Source organism: Pelobates fuscus, chromosome 2 (assembly GCF_036172605.1).
Source record: "Pelobates fuscus isolate aPelFus1 chromosome 2, aPelFus1.pri, whole genome shotgun sequence".
NCBI lineage: Eukaryota > Metazoa > Chordata > Amphibia > Anura > Pelobatidae > Pelobates > Pelobates fuscus.
Genome location: NC_086318.1, coordinates 210820663 through 210836904, shown reverse-complemented (window position 1 = coordinate 210836904; position 16242 = coordinate 210820663). Strand labels below are relative to the sequence as shown.

At 41.5% G+C, this 16242-nt stretch overlaps 1 protein-coding gene across 15 annotated transcripts in view; it reads right to left on the bottom strand.

Moving 5' to 3' along the window:
• Positions 1–16242, bottom strand: part of EPB41L2 (erythrocyte membrane protein band 4.1 like 2) — a 297090-nt gene that overhangs the window by 46700 nt on the left and 234148 nt on the right. For all 15 annotated transcript variants that reach the window (XM_063443121.1, XM_063443128.1, XM_063443124.1 and 12 more), the window contains 4 exons: positions 15614–15766; positions 11003–11100; positions 4284–4456; positions 1870–2027 (listed from right to left, as the gene is read on the bottom strand). In XM_063443121.1, the coding sequence (XP_063299191.1) occupies positions 1870–2027; positions 4284–4456; positions 11003–11100; positions 15614–15766 (582 nt within the window). The remainder of the gene's footprint in view (positions 1–1869; positions 2028–4283; positions 4457–11002; positions 11101–15613; positions 15767–16242) is intronic.

Here is a 16242-nt window from a genome sequence, read left to right as displayed (position 1 = left end):
AAATTAGACTGCAGTATGAAGTTAGAGATCTATGTTCAGTTGTCAAGAGTGTGAGTGTAAGACTAATGTTTGTAAAACAAACATGGCCGCAGACACATCTCAACGAATGCCTGCAAACATGAAATGGAACAACACCAGACAGAAATGAGTAGCTGAATCAGCAAGGCAATACAAAAAAACTGGTATTTCATCGCAATATCCCAAAACAAAACAGAAGTTAAATCATTAAACACGTCTAATATGCTAAAGGAGATATGAATATGTCAAGGCTACTTGGTAAACTCCTAATACCATAATCCTTTACGCATGTGCTATCCTGATAAAGGGACACTGTGTAAATGAGGTGACTGAATTGTAGGCCTATTTTGAATGTCATTAAAGAGACACGGTGATGTAGAAAAATGTGATGAAGACATGTTCTTCAGGTGGTCACAAACCTAATGCTTGACGTATATACTTATCTGAAGACACTTATTCCACGGCTAAGATGGTTTCTGTAAATGCATGTGTTGGTAACTCATGCAGTTACCCGTCCCTCAGATGGCATGAAATGGTATAAGAAAACCCACTAATGTGCATAGTAGGAAACAAGAATGCTGCCATGCTCTATGGGCGCAGAGCACCTGCACACCCACTCGACAGCGGATGGAATATTATATATATTTTCCAACGATGGAATTTGGCTGAAGAAATATAACACCTTGACGGGTATATAGCGTTAATACGAGCAATTAGGCTAGCACAATGTGCAGAAGACAGCAATTCTTATTTCTAAATGATAACCTGTTCCATTTATAATTAAAATGTATTCCTGTGTTTTATAAAGTTGTCCAAGTGTGATTTGGATGGCATGTCCTATAATTTTTGGAAAGAAAGGTAAACATAGAAGCAGCAAACAGATAAAATATGCTGAAGCCATGCTAGGTGAGGTATCACAACAAAGACTGGACATAAATGCACAAGCAGTTCACATCTCAACAACATATATGTGCGATGAAATCTAAGCAGCACATTGCATGAATGCAGCACCATTACTTGCAATAGAATTCCACAACTGGATGATTCTGAAAGCAATTTTAATGGGGGAGAATATATCCTATCTTAAGCCTTTACGGATATACGGATACATTTTTAAATAGTGGAGTATTCTCTGGACCGCAATTAAGATGGGAAGTCTATTTATTAAAGACTCATGGTTAGTCTAAACAGGTGGAGGTGATAAATAGCAGCCCGAATCACAACTATCATCTGGAGTTTAAAAGGTGATCAATGAAAGGTCGGCAAGATATTTAAATAAAGGTTGGGTGAATAGATCACGGTACCTCGGTTAAACTATACGTGCTGTTAGATAGATAACTCTGGAAGTAAAAAAGGAGAGACACTGCAAACAGATCAGTATTTGAGATGGGGCTTTAAAAGCATTTCATAAATTGAGTGTTAGTGTGACATGGAGAAGAGTATTTGATATGAAGGTATTGAAATTTTGAACAATAAAACGTTTCGTATATAACAATCTGATTAAGAACAGTCTGACCTATTTTTGGTCCATTTATGAAATGCTTTTAAAGCCTCATCTCAAATACTGATCTGTTTGCAGTGTCTCTCCTTTTTTACTTCCAGAGTTATCTATCTAACAGCACGTATAGAATGGAGCAGTGTACATAACGGAGTTAGTGTGTACAGAATGGAGAAACAAATGACTTGTAAAGTTATAACACAAAACAGCTTGGACAGCTACAATTCTAAACATAAGGCACACTTAGCAACGCACATATTGAACTATGTGTTAAATACATATAAAGGCAGAGATTTTCCTTTAAAAAATGCTCATAACAATAACAATGTGAGACTGCTGGCTACCGTCCTTACCTTTGCATCTTTGGGTTGCTCCAATTGTGAGCCAACTGTGGCTCCATTCTCTCTTTCCAATGCAACAACTTCTGAGACTCTACCATCAATGGCAGAGCCTGCTTCAGGGAAAGAGGTAGCCTTCAGTAGACTCTGGTCTGTGATGCTACCAATAGGAGCTGGTCAGAGAAAACACGATTTTAAAGTATGTAGTAATACAATATAATAGAGTAAAACAATGCAAAAAGCTGTATTTTTGTTGTATGAAGCCAGATCTATCACATTTAATATAATGCAATGTGTATTCCACAAGCAATAACAGCATCTACGGATTGTTTTTATTTTTCAATTGTAGAATAATAGTTCTATTACGTATCTATTTACAGAAATATACTGTAATTTAATTATGTGGTCACAGCTGCCTTCTGAAAGGCCAATAATGGCAACAGCTATCAACTTAAATATTACTTACCGGTATCTCAAATCTCATGCAAAGTCCCAATGCCTCCATAACAAAAGCATACAACACAAAACTATGAACAAATTCACACAAGAAGTCACTATAATAATCTGTTCAAAAATCTACAATCCCAAGATTAAAAATTGTATAATGCATTTTACTCAGTTTAATTTATTGCAGTTGGTCTGCTTGCCAACCCTCACACAAAATGTATATATGAAGAACAAAATGTGTACAGCTTCAACATATTTTTAAGAACCTGAAGCAACAAAGAACAGTTCCGTAACATGATCTAAAAAAGAATGGAGATAAAATTCAAAAGGAATTTTGTATACTCTTAACAGAAAAAGTGCATTGTATCAATTCTTGAAAGGCAAAATCCTTTGATGCACAATAGAAATGAACAAGCAGTGTGTAATCTGTTACTTGAAGTTTTCATAATTATACCTAGTTTAAACAAACCTGTCATTTGAAAATTTACATGCATATTTACACTGCAATGTATTTGAATAAACACTGTAGATACAGCCTTTCATCTTTAGTGGAAATGGAAACAAAAAACTACATATAAGTGTAACGTTCTATTGGAAACAGCTGTTGCACAAGATTTTAGGTTTAACTAATGAAGCAAGCTTGGATAAACAAACCCCACATGTAATTGAGGGTCACAGTACAATTCCTTTCATAATCATTTTAACATGGTTCTTTGTATAAAGAGTATAAATATAACCTGGATGAGATATATAAATGTAAGTATAATTCACAGCCTTATACACAATCAGAAGCAATTTGCTTGCATGCAAGTGCTGTGTTTTTAAGGCATTAAACAAATGTGCATGGGCTAAATCAAAAGTTACATGGCAGGTCCTCAGTGCTCTAAAATGTCTTTTTTTCCCCATCTAAATCCACCTTTTCCTTGGGTTATCCTCAGGTACCGTTAACACACAAGGCTATACATTGATTTACCATATTGCACACATATGGGTTTATATAACAAAGTTCTGGCACATGTGATTAGGTTAGAATAATAATAATAATAATAATAATAATAAACTATATTGAATCAAACCAAAGTAATACATCAAACGTACATGCAGGCCTCAGCAATTACCAACTCATGACTTGTAAATGAGAAAAAAATGTAAATCCTGTGAAGTTTTTTTTTTCTCCTAAAAAAAGTATACTCCAGATGCTTTGTGTGTGAAATTTGTGACAGTTTATAAAAGTGCCCTTTTCAATTGAAATCAACAAAATCCCTCTCTCGCTATCTGATAGCCAGGGAGGTTTTCTTCTATTTCAGTTAGCTCCACCATAAAAAGCCTCTGATTGGTGTATTTTTTTGCACAAATTGAAAGTTTGTGCTGGGGAAAGGGGGAGGGGAGGGATTGCAAAGGCCGCACACAGAATGACTGCAGCTTTTGCAAGCAGGTTTTCATATCACCCCAAAGACAACCATCAGAAACAAATACATGCATGTCTTCTTTGCGGGTATATGTACTAAATTGAAAATAAACAAATAAGTAAATGCAGTGTACACAGAGAACTTTTAAATGGTAGAAATACCAATGTACATCCAGAAGGTGGCACTAAAGTACAGCAAAAACACTATAAACATGATAATTTAAAAAAAGATTAATTTAAAATTATGATGTGCTGATCAAACACAAATCATAGTTTTCTAAAATAAATTAAAACTATGTTGTGGCAAACCAACAGAAGTAATGAGTCCACTATCTGCCCTTGGTTCTGGGTCAGCAGCTGCATTAAGAATCCTTTGCTCTAAAATTTAACTAATACTATGCAGAAGGAATCTGCTAAATATATGCCATTTTCCCTGAAAAACATTATGGATAAATCTCATGGATTTCTTTTCGTATGCGGTCAATGCTGGTGTCCTAGACTATATTTTTTTAGCAACATCTCATTTTTGATGTTGCAAAAGCAAACATATCACATGTAATTTTTTTTGTCTTACCTCCATCAAGACTCCTAGACACACGTTTGCTGGATGTGCGCTCAAAATACGGGGCAGGTCTGTCTATCCTTGTACTGGCCTCTCGTGTCTGGGCCTGTGTGCGGCCGCTGTAACGAAACTTGGAACCCAGAGTCAAGAACCTCGCTTTTGGAGGCTGCTCAGGAGAGGAGAGTCTACATAAAAAAAAAAAAAACAATGCAAATTAGAGTGTCAGTAGTTTTATAACATGATTCAAGTCAATCCTCCCTTCTTCCCTACTGCAAGCATTGCTTTCACTTAGACTTAAAGCGGCACTGTCATGCCGAATCCCGTTTTTTTTTTAACCCCCCTCCCGCCTCCACTACATCCAATCGACCCCCTAGTCACCCCCAAATGCCCCTAAGCCCCCCATATTACCTATTTTGTATTCTTTATTTTCTGCCCCGATCTATATTCAGGGCGTCGCCATCTTTGTGTGGGTAGGTGAAGTCCCTGTGGGACACGTCATCTGCCCACACTAGACAGACTGTAAGATTCCCGCACATGCCCAGTGAAACACCTGGACATGCGAACGGGAATTTCACCTATTCATTCATCAGACAGACGAATGAATAGAAAAAATCAAACGAACAAACTAACACTGAGTATCAGTGTTCGTTTGTTCGTTCAGTTTATTACAAGGAGGGAGCTACCGGCGTGCAGCTCCCTCCTTGTAATATGTACAGATAGAAGCTGCAGGGAGCTGTGCTCCCCACCACTTCATTAGCCCCCCAGGTCCTCCCCTCACTCTATGGGGGTCAATATGACCCCCATAATAGCATAAGGGCGATTCAAATCTCCCCAATGCCCCTACTCGCTATACCGCGAGTAGGGGCATGTCAACTAAACAGTGAGCAGCCTGTGGCTGCTCACTGTAAAACAAAAAGGGTAATAAGGGGGGTGGGGGGGGGGGTGGGATCTACTGTCCTCCCCCCCCTGCCCCCACCCCTGGGCGGCGGGTGGGGGGGGCTACTGTCCTCCCCCCGGCCCCCACCCCTGGGCGGCGGGTGGGGGGGGGCTACTGTCCTCCCCCCCCGGCCCCCACCAAGCCATCCAATCACAGTGTTCTGTGTCATTTTACAAGCGTGGGAAAATTCCAAAGAACTTTCCCACACTTGTAAAATGACACAGAGCACTCTGATTGGCTTAAACCCACCAATCAGAGTGTTCTTAGCCTAATTGCAGGGCGGGGCAAGGCTTTATAAGCATTCCCCCGCCCTGCGGAGCTCAGTCTGCGCGGAGCCCTCCATGGGTGAAGATGGATTATTTTTTTGCGCTCGGGTTTATTTTTCGTCATTTTTTTTTTTTTGCGCTCGGGCTTTTTATTTTATTTTTAGTTCGACGGGTATGATGGTTTTTTATTTGGCATTTTTTGGGGCTGAAAAATGAAGATTTTAGAAAAAAGAAGACGTCGAATGGTAAGTTTAATTTTACTTTACAGGTTAGCAATTTTATTCCCCCCTCACTATTTTTTAGGGTGAGGGGGGTAGGTAGGGGCATTTTTATTTTGGCGGGGGGTGGGTGACTAGGGGCTTGGGGACCCCTAGTCACCTTGATTGGGGGGGGGGGGGGGAGAATTTACTTAGTGCCCCCACCCGCCGCCAGGGGTGGGGGGAGGACAGTAGGTCCCCCCCCCCATTATCTTTATGGTCCCCACCCGCCGCCCAGGGGTGGGGGCCGGGGGGGGGGAGGGGGGGGGAAGGGCAGTAGGTTCCCCCCCCTTATTACTATGATGGCCCCCACCCGCCGCCCAGGGGTGGGGGCGACAATAGGTCTCCCTCCCTTATTTTACTTTAGGGCCCCCACCCGTCGTTTAGGGGTGGGGGGCAATATTTTTATTTTTTTTTTACAGCCACAGGCTGCTCACTGCTTACTAGACATGCCCCTACTCGCGGTATAGCAAGTAGCGGCATATTGTTTACTAATACTAAGTCATCTTTACTTAGTGTTAGTAAATGTGGCTGAAAGACCAGTTTAGGTCTTTCAGCCTTTTAGTAGATAGCTCCCTAATACCGTAGAAATTAGGGAGTTATCTACTAAGCGGCTGCAAGATGCAGCCACAGCAATGAATAGGATCGGAGTTTCATTCATTAGAATGAAATTCCGATACGATCAAAGTACCGAATTGCATCCTAACACCAATGGAGAAACTCTTCTCATTCTGTTAGGATGCAATTCGGCAGTTTCGTCTAAAATGACAGGAAGCATCGCGGGAACACAGAGGAAAGGTAAGGATTATGGGAAAATTGCTCTGACCAGCGGAAATGAAGCACACTTTGCTCCTCCGCTGGTCAGAGTTGGTCAAGCGGAGGAATCCTCCATAAGGCAAAGAGTCCCTACTTTGTCTTATGATTTTAAAGAAAACTAAAGAAGACAGGAAGAAAAGAATAACAGATCCCGAGAGAGGGGGAGAAGAGGAAGAGATTGAGGAAAGGTAAGTTCGGCATGACAGTGTCGCTTTAATTCAAGCAGGGGAGGGTCTCCCTGATAACAGACATTTAAAGCACAACTTTATTATCTCTGTGCTGATCGGTAGGTCTGTGTTTTTAACCTCTATTTTTAGAAAATCTAGAAATTTGCTGGCAATTCTGCTAGCACAACGTATTGATGAAATCTGATGCTCTATAATTTAAGATTAAATTTTATTTGTCATGGCAGGTATTTTTTAAATTATTAATCTGTGAAATAGGGCTGTAGATGCCACATAAGGGGTCTTTCAAAGACTTGGGTATTAGAGAAATAAGAGTCTCAGTAGCAAAAACAGGGAAGGTTTAAATGCACGGGAATTAAATGTATGCATGTAATGTTGAGCCAAATCATTACCAAAATGTTGTATAAAATAAAAGTAAAGCCATCTGGGCCCAGACTTTTCCTTAGAAGGATTGCTATAAATATGGACTCTCTGTGTGCCTAAAAGGAGCACTATAGGGCCAGGAACACAAACATGTATTCCTGACCCTATAGTGTTAAAACCACAAATTAGCCCCTCTGGCACTCTCTTGCCTCCCTAAATATAGGATTTTTTTCTTGTATTCAAGTCTTCTGTTCCTGGCTCTGCCCCTGTCTGCTGACATCAGAAGTGGTGGTAAGAGCCAATCACAATGCTTCCCCATAGGATTGGCCGAGACTGTTAAGGAGGCTGATCAGGGGCAGAGCCAGCACAAGTCAAACACAGCCCTGCCAATCAGCATCACCTCATAGAGATTAATTGAATCAATGCATCTCTATGAGGAAAGTTCAGTGTCTGCAAGCAGAGGGAGGAGACACTGAATGGCATTGCTGCTTACTCTGCAGCACTGCCCAAGGAAGCACCTCTAGCAGCCCTTTGAGGAGTGGCCTGTTGAGTTATCACTAGGCTGTAATGTTATCACTGCATTTTCTCTGAAAAGACAGTGTTTATAACAAAAAGTCTGAAGGTAATGATTCTACTCACCAGAACAAATACAATAAGCTATAGCTGTAGACTATAGTGTCCCTTTAAGAGCTCTAGCTAGAAGTTTGCCAATCTTATTGCCCCCAGGTATGTAAAGAGTTTCTAGTCAAGAATAGCCCTTTTAGCATTTGCAAAACTGTTTATGTTGCATATCTAACTGAGATATGAGAAATAAGGTCTACAATACGTTTAATGTTATTTTATATGGGATGCGACCTGAATAAGGAGTTCCCAAAGGCCCCTCATGTGGTGTGATTGGGGATAGGTCTGGACCAGAATTCAACTGGATAACATATGTGTTTTCAGTTGTGAAATGGTGGTAGAATAATTAAGCAACCACCTCTAAATTAGAGTTGGGATTGAGAGGGGCAAACTAACAGGAGCATGATCCGCCCAAGTTATAGAGGCAATATGAGCCTTTTTAGAAAGATAGGAGTACATTGGGAGAGAAAGAACATATCAATTTGTGAATAAGAATAATGGGAAACAGAGTGAAATGTGAAGTATTTAGCCTCTGGATGAAGAACTACTGCTCAGCTGCAAACCAGTTTCAACTGAGCAAGGAGGTTACCTGTGTATGTACAGAATTGGACTACCTGCTAGGTAAAGAAGGGGAATTGAATGGGGAGCCTAGGGAAGGGAAAGTTACAGTGCCCTCCAAACACCAACATCTCTAAAGAAAACAGTCACAGAAAACAAAGAGTGGAAATTTTGATTTGTTTGAGAAATACATCTGCAAATGTAAATAGTGTTTCTGCCACCTTTCCCTTTAGAAAGAGGTACCACCCTCCCTAATACTAAATATGCAAAGGTGTTTTGCTGCTGTGGAGGAGGGAATCCCCTAGTGTACATTGATATATAAGAAAACAACAAAAAATACGCAAACAAGCCTATGGCACTTACGGCAAAAACTGTATAACAAATAGTGTAAACTCAATAAGTAGGTGCTAAAGTAGTGCCAAAACTGGCACTCCTATTTGACATGAACGATCAATAGGGAATTTACAATAATGGCACAGAAAGAGTAATCAGCAAAGATGCAGGCTAGTGGTTAGACAAAGGTAACCAGCCACAAATCCAGGCATTATGTAAGTAAAATAGGCCAATTCCAGGGGACTTGTCTAATAGAGATGCTGGAAACGATAGTGAACTGGATTGTGTAGATGTCCTTTTTACGAGAGCTTTACATTGGTTCCTCTGAGCACCTAATGAATTGCATACCAGCCCAGTATAGAGAGCTAAGGCAGGTCCAGTGCCTTAATGAATGCTGGTATGTCAACAGCTGATGAGATAGAAAGGACAATGTTATGAACAACCATCAAACTAATAATCAGAAGTAAATAGAGATTTTTTTTTTGTATTATTTTTTTTTTCTTTAGAGGGGGCTTCTATAAAATGACTACTAGTAGAAGAATATTTAGGACTGGTGTAATCGGATATACTTTGGCATTATAATGGCTTGATGACTCCCTAACCCTAGTTATGAGATAAGAATAGTGTTGCTACTTAGAACCAAACCAAAGCACTAGGTATCTACTGGTCCTTTTATACATAGTTTGGAATGTGTACCTGGCTGACGCACAGAAGACTTATTTAATACCCAACCAATCTTGTGGAATGTGCAGGAGCTATTTGCACATGGTGTGTGATTCATGTGCCCTACATATTTATTGTTATTCTACTCATACAAACAGTGTTAGAGGCAGTGTTGCTTGTGGTATCCTCACTAGAGTACTTAAATATATTGGGTGCGTATGATTTATTGGCGATATAGAGATTGCATTTGATATATGGATTACTGTGCATTACACTAGTTTCCTTTACCTCTTCCCATACCCATTTCTCTGGAGAAGGAATAGCCTCATCACCAATGAGTAAATAATTCACTGTAAAAACTGTGCTGCTTTGCAAATTGTTCCATGAGAAAAGGAAATTAAGAGCCAGCAGTATATACTAGGGTCACTGGCTTTTGAGGAGGATGTTGAAGCAGCGGGAAGCAAGCAATGGCTTTGATCTCCAAAAGCATGCAAACATTACGATTACTTACATGAAGGAACAGTGAACTGCCCTGCACAGACCTAAGATGTCAGAATTCAAATATGACTTCTAAATACAAAAAAATTGAGCCCTTTTTATTAGCAGAGCTAAAATCAGTAGTGCCTACAAGGATACAGGCTTTCTAAGATCACTACTTCTAGTTTGTGATAGAATGGTTTAGAGGCAGTCCAAATTGCCAACCTTTTGTATGCATAACTTCACGTGGAGGATTTGTTAATTTTATTCTTACATAGAGGTATAATTCCATCAACAAGTTTACTGCTTGGGCTGCTTGCAACCCGTCCCAGTTTACACCACAACAAATCTTCAAGAAGTTAATAAGTTAAAAAGAACATCCCAATGATCACAGTCAGTTGAGTAATCAGGTACCAAAAATACTGCCATAAAAAGGTACGTCCCTCAGTGCTCTGTCATAAAGGAAGTTTGTGAGTGCTGCCATGGAGGCGCCAACAATAATTGTAAACATACTACAGAGTTTAGTGGCTGCGAGTGGCTTAGTGATACACTTGTCAACCACATTAAACTGGCTTGTGTGGTATGGAAACAAAAAAAATGGGTACTATTTCAACGTGTCCTGGCTGTGATATCAGAGTAAATATATTCATAGAAGATCAAAACTAAGACTTTTTATGTAAAAATTTACATGGATGTGAAAGAGCTTACCAACACCACAATTCATTTCAGCATAATAAGTACCCTTGGTTAAAAGCACTTAAAAAACAAAACAAAAAAAATCGGCTGTGTTTATGTCAAGTCTGTGTACAAGTGCACACATTCCAAAAATATGGAACAATAAACCTCTGCCAATTATGAAGGTATAACCTACTGGTTGTGCAGTTTTCAGTTTTACTGACTGTACCTGCACCCATTTTTAACAGGGCAGCCCTATCACAATTTCCCAGAGCAGGAAGTCCACTTTAATTTAGAGAAACAATATGTGTCTGTATAACATTTTGTGCTAACTTTGTAGCTTTGTGCAAAGTGCTCATTTGTTTTTACCAGTTCTAAGAGGAAGGCATTTTATTTTAACTAGTATGTGTTATTGAACTTCGTTGTTCCTGAAGTGCGATACACACACGTAACCTTTCCCAAGATACAGCTGAAGAGAAAAAAAATACATTACTACTATAGACGGTAATAGAAGAATGAGTATCAAACTCCACAATTAAAGAGTTTAGAGTACCAATAGAATTTATAAAGCAGTAGTTACCGATAGAATGTATGATGTTCCACACATACTTTCCACAGTCTCTTTGCAGATCTGTGGTTTGGCAATTTGAACCCGATGGTGCTCTCAAATTGTTCGAGCTGAAATAGAGACAAACAAACAAAGTATTACTTTAGAAGTTGGGTTATTATACAGACTATATATATATATATATATATATATATATATATATATATACACACACACACACACACACACACACACACACACACATACATACTGTGATGAAATTCTAATCTATTACTGCCTTAAGAATTAGTAGTTGAACATTGCAAGATAATTACTGGACCACAATAAATGTGCTATTAGTGTAAAATAAATAAAAGGACAGTATAACAGTTATTTCCAACTTCCATATCAATCTTCCAGAGTACAAATGTATAGTCAAGTAGTGCAATAGGAAGAAAAAAAAAAAGTTACCTGCACTCTTCCCAAATCCCTATTCAGATTTACATTTGGAGGAAGCAAGGTGAATAGTCAGTGTAAGACCCACCTAAGAAGTTTGACGTGGCAGGTGGGCATTCCCTCTAATGGCCATTGGAGTAACTAAACAACCTCCATTTGTGTAAATATGCATGGGGATTTGGAAGAGCGCAGGTTTTTTCTTTGGTTTTTACTGTATGTATTGGGGCTGATGTGTACTATGGTCATTGCTGCCGCCCAAGAGTAGTGGGAGTTTGAGTGCAGGCCTTGTTTTTGTAAATAAGTAGTGTAATTGAAAATTAGATTATAAGCCTAGAGTGCAATATTTTGCCAAATCTCACTTACAGTGGTATAAATAGAAAATGTTTACCTAATCAGAACGCATATTTTAACATTTCGCACACATGCACCTTGTGTCTCTTATGTAAAAATTACATGGCACTGCTTTTTACAGAATCATAAGTAATCAATACAACCTAATCAAATGTCTAAAAAAAATTAATTAGCCGGTATGCATTTCTTTTAAGCAATACTGGATTTATTTGCCAGAACAATTTTTCAAATAGCAGTAGTAAATGGCAATAGTGAACACCCACTACATATTTTATGTAAACAGATTGTGTAATGAAATATTAGGTTCTTTATATTACATCCACATATGCCATAATGTCAGTGTTTACATATTTTTTTTATAACCTATTCTTTTGTATTGTTGCTATTTGAGTATCAATCCAACACAATACAGACAATTAATCTTTCTAAGTATTCTGTCTAAATATATAATACACTGTTTCCAGGGGCGGACTGACCGGTCGGGCACTTCGGACATGGTCCGAGGGCCCGGCCGGGAGGGGGGCCCGCCATCAGGGGGCCCGCCCGCCCCTTTAAATGCTGCAGCCGCCTGAGCGCTCTCTTAAGAGCCTCAGGCGGCTGCAGCTTCTCCCCTCCCCTCCCCTCCCCTGTAGCGTGGCCGAGCTGCTCTCCGGTCCGCGGTGCCGGCCGGAATGATAGGAAGGTGCACACTGTGCACCTTCCTATCAGTCCGGCCGGGTACAGGAAACAGAAACTCATGTTCCGCGCGGAACAGGAGTTTCTGTTTCCTGTACCCGGCCGGGCTGACAGGAAGGTGCACACTCAGTGTGCACCTTCCTATGACTCCGGCCGGACACCGCGGACCGGAGAGCAGCTCGGCCACGCTACAGGGGAGGGGGTAAAAAGAGATTGGGAGGGGAGGGGGTAAAAAGATATTGGGAGGGGAGGGGGTAAAAAGAGAGTGGGAGGGGAGGGGGTAAAAAGAGAGTGGGAGGGGAGGGGGTAAAAAGAGAGTGGGGGGAGGGGGTAAAAAGAGAGTGGGGGGGTAAAAAGAGAGTGGGGGTAAAAAGAGAGAGGGGGGGGTAAGAAGCGAGAGAGGGGGGTAAGGCGAGAGGAGGGGGAGAGTAAGAAGGGGGTAAGAAGAGAGTGAGGGGGGAGTAAGAAGAGGGTGGGAGTAAGAAGGGGGGTACGAAGAGGGGGAGGGGGGTAAGAAGAGGGGGAGTAAGAGGAGGGCAATTGCCCCCTCCCCTGTCCGCAGGCACCGTGCGGGCAGCCGGCAGGGGAGGGAGGAAGAGAGGACCCGGGAGCTCAGCCTGCAGCTCCTCTGGGTCCTTCTTGCGCGAGCACAGATAGTTGCCGCGGTTACCACAGCAACGTTACAGCTCTGGCGAGAGTAAACTACGGGCTAGAGTTCACTCTCAACACTGACCACCAGGGATTCCTGGTGGTCGCAGTGGTGAGAGTGAACTCTAGCCCCATAAACACACTGCCCCCACACACCATACACATTCACACAATACACATTTACACACATTGCCTCTCACACACACACACACATACATACACTGCCCACCCATACACACACAGCCCCCCATACTAACATTGCCACACACATACACAGCCCCCTCATACACACATTGCCCCACACACCCTACACATTCACACACTACACCCACTCACACACACTGAACCTTTCACACACATTGCACCACTGCTCCTATACCCTACTACAGCCTCATATCCCAGCAGACCCCAGGTAAGTTGTCAAACTGTACTTAAACGGTTTGACTACTTACTCTGGGAGGGGGGCCCGGCCCTCCTGGCACCATAACGACTACACAGAGCAGTAGTGGTTATTGTGCATGGATTATTTCTTTAAATAATCTACAAGTGCCCCAGTAGCCAGCAAGCCAGGCAGCCCACAGGCCGGCCAGCCAGCAAGCCACAGCCTGCCAGCCAGCAAACCAGCAAGCCAGCAAGCCAGCAAGCCCACAGCCTGCCGGCCAGCAAGCCAGCAAGCCCACAGCCTGCCGGCCAGCAAGCCAGCAAGCCCACAGCCTGCCGGCAGTAGCCAGCAAGCCCACAGCCTGCCGGCAGTAGCCAGCAAGCCCACAGCCTGCCGGCAGTAGCCAGCAAGCCCACAGCCTGCCGGCAGTAGCCAGCAAGCCCACAGCCTGCCGGCAGTAGCCAGCAAGCCCACAGCCTGCCGGCAGTAGCCAGTAAGCCCACAGCCTTCCAGCAAGCCCACAGACTGCCAGCCAGCAACAGTAATTAAGGTAAGAGGAGCCAACTTGGCCTAGGTATCAGCGAGCTATGTTGTGTTGCTATATTGTGAATAGGAACCAGAGTGTTGGAGAGACCCCCCTCCAGGCCCCATTAGACTCCATTGTAGTCTCTAATGGGACCTGGAGGAAATTCTTTCTAACACACTCTCTAAAGGACACTGAGATAGCCTCTGCTAGAATGCTCCCCCCTCCATGGCCCATTAGCCCTCAATTGTAGTCTCTACTGGGGCCTGGAGGCGACTGTTTCCAGCAGGGACACTGAGATGGCCTCTGTTAGAAAGACCCCCTTCCAAGACTATTAGACTCCATTGTAGTCTCTAATAGGGCCTGGAGGGGATTCTTTCTAACACACTCTCTTAAGGACACTGAGATAGCCTCTGCTAGAAAGACCCCCCTCCATGGCCCATTAGCCCTCAATTGTAGTCTCTACTGGGGCCTTGAAGGGATTATTGCACTTTTGTTCCTTGTGTTTCTAAAGATTGTATAGGGTGTGGCTGGAGGCGGTGCATGGAGGCGGGACATGGGTGGCGCTTGCTGCGGAGTATGGGTGGGGCCTGTAAGGGGGCCCTTGATTTATTTTTCCCGGGGGCCCTGATGGTTCTCAGTCCGCCCATGACTGTTTCTAAAAGGCCAGCAGGGCTTTTAAACAATAACTTTCGATTAGAGGAAGGGAAGCTTGGCGCATTCCCTATGCAACAATATTAGACAGCTTATGATCAGTTTCCTGTATCTCCGGCTACCTACTATTCGGAAGCGGCTGGATTGACAAGACACTGGAGTTACACTACATCCTTTCTGGAGTTCTGAACAACAATGTCTCCAAACAGATTTTGATGAACACATATCACAAAAAAAAAAAAAAAATTAACAAAGTGAAAAGCATCTGAACATGAATTACAGCTTGAAAACCGGGTGTATAACAGGTCTTTTGTCATTATCTAAACAATGTATTTAAGCTGGTTCTATTGTGCTGAAGATGTCAGCTTTGTTGATAAAAAAAATATATTTGTTTCTGTGGTGATAATGTTAAGTCATTTAAAAAGCTACGGTAAAGAGTTAGAATTATTTTTATTTTTTTTAAAGTGTTGGCACTGAAGATAATAGCGGTCTAAAAAAACCTTTGCTAAACAATATAAAAATAAAACCATTTTCCATATTGTCAGGAATCTAACAACTTTCCCTTACAATGGGTGCGATGATGTTTTTCTTTGGTTAGAATTCCCACTACAATGATGTTAATAAATACTGCATTTGAACTTGAATCAGGAGTTTTAAAAACTAGGCAGACTCAATATAATTTGGAATTCAACAGCCTACCCTATATTGTTTGCCAGCAACATACATTCACTAAGAAAATATAAAGATCCTGTGTACATTGCAGAACTCACACAGGTGATACATGACAATGGCTGAGCACTAATCCAGACAACTTATGCTGGTACAAAAACATCTTGAAAATTTGAAAAGTGTATCTTCAGTAAGTGCAGGAAAAAAATTAATGTGAAAAATTATCAATGCATTAAAGATGGATATTTTTAGTGAATTGTATTCCATGTTTTTTTTTTATTCTTACCTCTCCGGGCCTCACTTTAATGTAAAAATTACTTCGTTTGTAGGAGATTTTTAAGATTTTAGGCCAAGCAAAACGGTTTATTCTGAGACGATCCTTGTAGATAAGCAGTCCATTTGCACATACTCCAAGCATGATATCCACAGCCTCAGAGTCCTACAAAATATTAGGGAGAAATGCCATATGATGTTAAGCAGAAAGGGTAGATAACTAAAGAAGTTAAAGGAACACTGTATTCCTAACAGAGTGTTCAACTATTTAGATTTACAGCCACACACTATAATAAGAATATAAAGTGTTTACCTTACCTTTTAACCGCTGGTGCTCTGGTCTTGCAGTCGACACCACTCCTACTCTGGCTGAGATCATCACTGATGAAGATCTCAGTCAATCCAATGCTTCCCTATAGGCAAGGATTGGAGAAGGGAGCACGCTAACTCACACTGCCACACTGCATCATTCAATATCTCCTTATAGAGATAAGGTCAATGCATCTCTATAGGGATGTATTTACCAAAGCCATGATACAAGAGCCACTCGTTATTTTCGTCCACATAACTTCAAATGCTCAAAGGCGCTAGATCTTTTACAAGTAGCGATACCATAAAAGTGGGTCTCAAATCCATGACTAA